At 29.9% G+C, this 7,935-nt stretch overlaps 2 protein-coding genes across 2 annotated transcripts; both read left to right on the top strand.

The window, feature by feature from the left end:
- Window positions 1-6,306: 6,306 nt before the first annotated feature.
- On the top strand, window positions 6,307-6,587 carry BDBG_16618 (uncharacterized protein; the record flags this gene model as incomplete). The annotated part of the gene is made up of 1 exon (XM_031724536.1): window positions 6,307-6,587. A coding segment is annotated over one exon (281 nt), but the record flags the coding sequence as incomplete, so codon positions are not given.
- Window positions 6,588-7,356: 769 nt separating this feature from the next.
- Window positions 7,357-7,635, top strand: BDBG_16617 (uncharacterized protein; the record flags this gene model as incomplete). The annotated part of the gene is made up of 1 exon (XM_031724535.1): window positions 7,357-7,635. A coding segment is annotated over one exon (278 nt), but the record flags the coding sequence as incomplete, so codon positions are not given.
- Between the last annotated feature and the right edge of the window lie 300 nt (window positions 7,636-7,935).

Here is a 7,935-nt window from a genome sequence, read left to right as displayed (position 1 = left end):
AAAAATAGAAGTACTGTAAGAATCTTCAATCTCACTCATTTTATTTGCAATATACACTCTATATCTATTCAAAGATAGAAATATGAAAATAGTGCAATCTCTGAGTTATATAGATGATATTAATCTAGTCTACAGCTTAAAAACTATTAAAGAGAATTTGAAAGTGATTGAAAAAGCTGTAAAGAAAATCTTTGTCAGAGCAGATATTAATCAAATTCAATTTAATATGAATAAAACTGAGTTAATTCATTTCTTTTCTAGATTCAATGAGAAAGAACTATCTCTAACTCTTTTAAATAGAGAGATTAATCCCAGTTTAAATATCAAATGATTAGAAGTATGATTAAACTCCAAGTTGAATTTTAAATATCATATTTAATAAAGAACTGTCAAGACAGAAAGACTATTGAACAACATTATCAGACTATTAAATACAGAGAGAGATCTATTCTTCCAGGCTATCAGACAGTTATATATAACCTGTATTATCTCTGTAGCTGATTATGAAGTTCAAGTTTGATAAATTAATCAAGAAAATTTTACTGAACTCTTTCAAAGTCTGTAAAACAGAGCTTTGAGAAGAATTCTGAGAGCATACAAATCATCTTCTATTAAAGCAATGAAAATTGAAGCTTCAATTCTTTCTCCTGCTATTAGATTTGAAATGACCTGTATGAACTATGCTCTGAGAGTTATAAAGATAAGCTCAAATTATATAATCAGAGAAAGAGTCTCTTCTTCATTTTTATCAATTAACTCTGAAAATGAACTGGATTGAAATAGATTTCTTGATTGAAATGAAAATAATTCTTCAAAGAAAATGCCTTCTCAACTGTACAGACTATACTCACTGATTAAAAATCAATTTTCTTCTTTAAATATTGAAAAAGTTGATCATGAGAAGTTATCTCTCTGAAGAGAAAAGCTTGAATCTCTTATAGACTTGTAAATAAGTGAACTATCTAAAGAGAAAGAATATGAACAGCATTTGAAGAGAATTTCTACAATCAATATAAAAGACTCTATTCTGATTTACTCAGATGACTCAAAAAACAAGAATTTGAATAGATTAGGCGCAGGCATTGCTTATACTGAAGATAATATTATCTCAGATTTCTGAAATTTAGGCTGTGAATCTGAAGTCTTTGACACTGAACTATTTACAATAGTGAAAGCTTTCAAACTTATTGAAATAAAATCTTATAAAAGAGAAAATAGTTTGAAAGAGATATGAATATTCTCTGATAGTCAAGCTGCTTTAAAAAGACTTAGAAATAGTCAGATTCATAATAATTAAATGAATCTTGAACTGATCTTAAACTCTGTTTTAAAAATTCAAAAGAGAAGAATATCAAAGCTGATAATTCATCTACACTAAGTTTCTGCTCATATGAATATTCATGACAATGAATTGGCTAATTCAGCTGTAAAAAACGGTTCAGAACTAAGCAGATCTATTCAAAAAAATTATGTCCTGGTCTTTTATAAAGAGAAAAATAAAAGAATCTTGTTTAAACAAGTGAAATGAAAGCTGGCAGAAACAAAAAAAGAGTATACATTATTCAAGATTTGAAACAAAACTCAAGTGGAAATCTTGTTCAATTAAATATAAAAAGAAAATATTCTCATCTATAATACAGCTGAAACTAGAACATGACTATTTTACATCTTATATGTAAAGATTTGATGATAGATTTGATTCAATGAAATGCTCATTCTGCAATATAAATGAGAATCCTGAGTATATTGTAATGCACTGTGCATTATACAATAGTATCAGAGTCAGATTGAAAGAGAAGTATGATCTAAATCAATTAAATATGAGATTTTTATTCTCAACTGAGACAGGAATTCAATACTTAATAGACTTTCTATCAGAAACTCAAGCAGCTACAAGACAATAACTGAATTCAGAAATATCTGAATATGAAGAGGAGGAAATTGATCAGATATAGTCTGTTAAAACAGCTATATACTATCTTTTGATAATTTGTTTTGTTACAGTCTCTCTTTATTATACTTTACTTTTTTCTTTCTATTCTTTTCTATCTATCAATTTAATGTGTCTATCTTTAAGACTGTGTTCTCTTTTCTTTTGTCATGATATTGTCAAATGGTTTCAAAGTATCAGAAGATGTTAAAATACTGCAATTTGTAAACAGTTTTTGTATTCTGAGCTGGAATTTTCTGATTTTGCATATCTGAAATTGATGAATGTATAATAGTTAACTTTATAGATATAGGAAAAACCCTGAGAACTTTTAGTTCTCAGGTAGATGTTATAGTCTCTGACTGTATACATCTATAATTGAAGAATAATAATAATAATAATGTATCAAAACTCTGTTGCAGTTTCACACAGCTTATCACTTCTCTGCAGATGATTTCATTCATCTCACAGACTATTCAAACTGGTTTTCAACCACTCTATAACATTATTGAGAGATATTATAGAATGATCTGATTGATGAATAGAAGCACTCTACTTCTATACAAGATCAGCAGATTACTCTTTCTTAATAGTGAGATGCTGCTGAGGTATCACTCTGGCTATTCTCACTCATGAAATAAGACAAGAGTATTCACTCATTGTCTATATAGACTAGCTAGATACTAACTTCTCATTAAAGAAGTCCTTGATTTATTTTTCTTCTACTGAAATATATACAAGAGTTACTGCATTTCTCATACAATCTTCTTAGTATACTAAGTATCATATCTGTGATATTCTCATAATAACTCTGTAGCCTATGAGCTCACTATTTAAGCAAGATAGTCAAGCTCACTCATACAGCTTCTCAAACAACTATTTCTACATGACACTGCTGACTAGTCCCCGCTTTAATACCGCTACATTACAATTTATCTTATTATAAGATTTCAATATTACATCTTTACTCAATCAGTTTATAATGATCAGAATGTTTCTACAACTCTTACTCTCAGAGAGATAAATAGTGAAGTCAATTATCACATCTTATCAGATTCTATTAAGAATATTAAGTGATTTCATCAGGCCTCTTCTACAGTTCTTTCATGAGATGATAGAAGAATAATAATTGCAGTTTTGAATAAAATATCTGATACTGTTTGATATCTCAGATTAGTAGAATTCTCAAGAGATTATTTAATACAGTTGTTCATAGTCTGAATAGCTGATTATATGTGAATCATGCATCTCTTGCATAATCTGAGTATGTAAGAATTCAGAGTGAGAGACTCAGTGTTGTTTATGAAATCATAGAGTGTTATTATCATTGATTGAACATTCTAAGATGTCAGTTCTTATACATAGTTCTGAGGGAAATCAGAGTGCTTCTTGACATACTACTTTAGTAAGTGCTTGAAGCAGTTCATCAGTTTAAGCTGCTGTATGTCATAGTTCATCTAGTGTAAATTTGAAAGAAGTTGAGATATCAGTGACAGTTCTAATTGAAGAAGCATGTATAGTGTCATGAGCTGTTTCATCTTCATTAACTAATATCTTCAAATTCAAGAGCCAGTACTCTCAGTTCATTCAGTGAGTATCTGTTACATTGAATAGTATATCTTACTCTTATTATAAGAGAGTATCTATCATTGAGTTCTGACTACTGAGGCGGTAGTGTATCATGAAATGAAAACAGCTTAATAGCATGAATCATTGCATCTGTTATTCTGTAAGCTTGTGTGTGATGATAAAGTGTTTGAGATTCTTATAATCTGTGATTATCTCAAATTTAAAGACACTTTGAAGTTCAGAGTCTCATTCTTCTAAACAGTATACAATTGTAAGAAGTTTCTTATTATAGATCTCATAGTTACATTCAGTGAGACTCAGTTTCTTAAACATGAAGACACATGATTATAAGATATCTTCATTATTATATTATAATATCACTCTCTCTGTAACATAGTCAGAGAAGTCAGCTTCAATGACTGTTTTATAATCAGAGTCAAGTATCATTAGCAGAGAGATGTTAATGAACATCTTCTTCATCTATGTGAATACAGCTTTAGTATGCACTGATCACTGAAATACTGAGTTCTTCTTGATGAGTTCTGTAAGTGATCTCACAATATCTGAGAAGTTTTATACAAATCACTGATAGATGTTAACAAATCTGATGAAGCTTCATTTATCTTTCACAGTATGTGAAGCTTGTCATTCAAGAATAGTGAAGACTTTCTCAGAATTCATTGAAATCTTCTTATCAGCTTCTATGATATAACTCAGATATTTAATACTCTTGACTTCAAAATCACACTTATTAATATCTATTGATAGTTCTGCTTCTTGTAATTATTATAATACTTTTTACACATGTTCTTGATATTCTTTTCTGAACTCATCAGTGAAGATGAGAATGTTATTGAGATATACAGATATGAATTTATTAAGAAAATATTAGAGTACTCAGTTGATATACTTCTGAAATATGCTAGAGATGTTAGTCAGTTCAAAGAGAGTAACTATCTATTTAAAGAGATTATAATATGTCTGAAATACTGTAAGTTATTCATCTTCTTCAGTGATACAAATCTTATGAAACACAGTAATAACATCTAGTTTTATAAATTATTGAGCTTGTTCAATGCGAGCAAGAGTTTCATTAATCTGAGATAAGAAATAGTGATTCTTCTTAATTAATCTGTTCAATTCTTGATAGTTCACACAGAATTGAAGTTCTCTGTCTGATTTCTTTGCAAAGAGAATAGAAGCTGTAGCAGAGAAATTACTAATACATATAAATTCTTTATTCAACAGATCATTGAGTGTCTTTTGAAGAAGAAGAAGTTTATCTTGAGACATGTTATAAAGAGAGCCTTATAATGATTCAGAGTCTTTATCATTCTTCTTTTCTAGTTTAATACTGTGGTTCACTTCTGAACCTCGTAAAACAGGTTGACTTGTAACATTATTATCTTATTGAAAGACATCTAGATATTCATGATATTATTAAAAGAGTTTTGTATGAGAATCTGTTATTGTAACATGAAATAACTTTTCTAGAGTCTTTTTGATATCAGTCAGACTGATGAAGTAGATTATCACATGATTTTACTATCAGCAGCCTTGTCAGCAATTCTGTCAGTGACTTCATTTTCAGAGCATTTTGTATGTGTGAACAGAGATCTGTGTCAGATTCATAGTTTTGTGAATGTTATATTTGTGAATTCTATCATTATTAGGAAATATCAAGCTTCTGTTTTAAGTGTTTAATAAGATGCCTTATTCAGATAGTCAGGCAAGTTCTAACATAAAATTATAATCAAGATTATTAACTTCATATATATAGGCATCTTCACATTGATGTTCTCTGACCTCTATGTTTAGTTTCATTATGTAATGAGTGTAAATGTCTTTTGAATCATTAAATTCTACAAGAAGTTGAGGTTTTAATAAGAGAATACACTGAAGATTATAATGTCTTACAACTGAAGATTTAATGATTGCATAGTAGTATAGACTGCTATCTATCATGACCTTCATATTATACATGTTATTCATCACAGTAGATACAAGAATTGCATTCATTATCATCTTTTCTTCAAATTATTATCATCTGACCTCTTCAAGCTGTGATTCAAAAGTTGCTTGAGCCAGCATACGATTACAGGCGTACGCCGGCTTCTTATATACAGTACACTAAAGTAATTAGTGACCGCTGTGACCTCTTTACATTCATAAATAAGTTTGAAAGTGACTGTGTTATTATCTGATAATTGTATGTTCTTCTGAATCACATTCGCTCTCATCAGATTCAGTCACACTCATGTAATTATAATGTATATTCTAGCTTTATGCAGGTTAGCACACTACTAGTGTTTATAATTATATAGTCTATCTCTGATTCAGCTAGTGTTCTGCATACACTCTTACACAGAAACTTTCACTATATTACATCTCTTATTCACAAACTTTTCTCATTCTTCAATCATCTTCTTTATTATTATTATGATTAAATATCATCATCTTCTTCAAGATTTCTACCTCTTCTTCTATTTAACATCGTATATCTGTTTATCTATCACATTATATATGTTTCTGATGATGACTTCTTATTCTCATAACTAGTGTTATTGTAGTGCTCATACTGAGCAGTTTATTAACAGTAAGTGTAATATGTTGTGAAATATGATCAGAACTTGTTTATCTTCTAACAATTATCAGAATGTACTATTATAAATGACATATCTTCTTCATCTTGTTATACACTTTTAATCTTCTTTTTTCAGTGAGTATCTGATCATATTTCTGATCCTGTTTTCTAATCATGTTTTGCATAAATGCAGATGCTGATATATTTGTTTTAATTTGTGTAGAATCTTCACATATTGACAGATCTGTGTCTATCAATGATTATAATCTCAATGTGAAATCATCAGTTGAGAACTTGAGAAATGCAATAATAAAGGAATTGTCTGTGTCATGTGTGACTGAGTCTTTCACATTTCTCTCTTCTCTCTCTATTTCTTTCTCTGCTACTCTCTCACAATCTTCTACACTTGTCTCTGTGTCTGGTTCTCCCGCTCCCGCTATCTCTGTTCCCGCTACTCTCACTCCTGCTACTCTGCTCTACTACTTCTACATCTACTATCTCTGCGTCACTCTGCTTTCATTATCAGCTCTTCTCATTTTCAGAAGATGTTGTGTAGACTTCATGAATCATGTTTCTCAGCATGTACACTTTCACTCTTTTTATCAACTTCTAGAATGATTTATTGTATAAAGACAGTGTATAATATGACTATCTGAAGCTCAGTCATAAACACTAATTATTATATTTCTTTTAAGTATTTGTGATGAGACAATTGTTTATTCATACTGAAGAATTATCTCTCTTCTCAACAGTGTTAAGATTGTAAGTCTTTCTTTTTTCATCTTCTCTTTCTGACACTGATTTTTCAGTTCTTAGAGGAAATTATTATGAGTTTTATTATATATAAAGTTATAATGTTCATAAATATCAAGAAACTTTTTACAACTGTAAAGTTTAATATCACAGAAATATCTGCTCTAATGAATTTCTTTCAGATAATAGATCTGTATCAGTCTATTCTCTGATATCTGTTATCTGACTTTATAATGCAGACAAAGAATATCTGTGTTTTCAGAAACAGAAATATGAATGTTATACTCTTTTATATCTGTGAGTATGAGACTTGTACATCTTGTCTGAGATATTATTATGTGAATGAGCTGTTCACACACTGCATTCTGCTTTCTGCATTTCTCTGTGTCTCTCTCTCTCTTTCTGAGAAGCCTTGTGTATGTTGTAATTATGTGTACAATTCTAAGATCAGTGAGTGTTTGTTCAGTAACTGTTCTCATCTCTGATTTTACAGTTTTTGTATGCTAACAATGATTCTTAGTTGCTCTGGCACTAGAGATCATTTTAATCAAAGATGTCAACACTGCTGAGACTACTCTCTTTCACTCTCAAGCTTCTTTCATTGTTTTCTCTTTCAATGTCTTCTCTGCAGATAAGATTATGTGTATTTCAGATTATAAGCATTTATCTCTGAGTGACTTCTGCTGTTATTCATCTAATTCTGTATCTTCTTCTTTCATTTCTTTCACCTCTGTTCTCTCTGCTCTGACTTCTGGTTCTGCGGGTCTCATGCTCTTCTTCAATTTTTCTACACACATATGTACACATTTCTATATTGGCATTTCAGTCAATCTTGTGATTAATAATATTAATGTTGTATACAGAGCAGTAGAGAAATCAGAGATATACACAGTGTTATTATAAGAGCAGCTTGCAGCTCTTAAATCCCTTGCAGATCTTGAGTTTTGAGATTTCCTTTATTTTTAATGTTTTTGAGATGGCATGGCATTGGAAATAGATTAAATATGTGACATATAAAAATGAATGAAGTATATGATAATATTTGTCTTTTGCAGCTGACTCTTACAGTTGATGATCAATTCATTATTTCTTCTCTTTT

This window comes from Blastomyces gilchristii (assembly GCF_000003855.2).
Source record: "Blastomyces gilchristii SLH14081 genomic scaffold supercont1.3, whole genome shotgun sequence".
NCBI classification, from domain to species: domain Eukaryota; kingdom Fungi; phylum Ascomycota; class Eurotiomycetes; order Onygenales; family Ajellomycetaceae; genus Blastomyces; species Blastomyces gilchristii.
The sequence above is the reverse complement of the archived record's forward strand: the minus strand, read 5'-3'. Positions and strand labels throughout refer to the sequence as shown.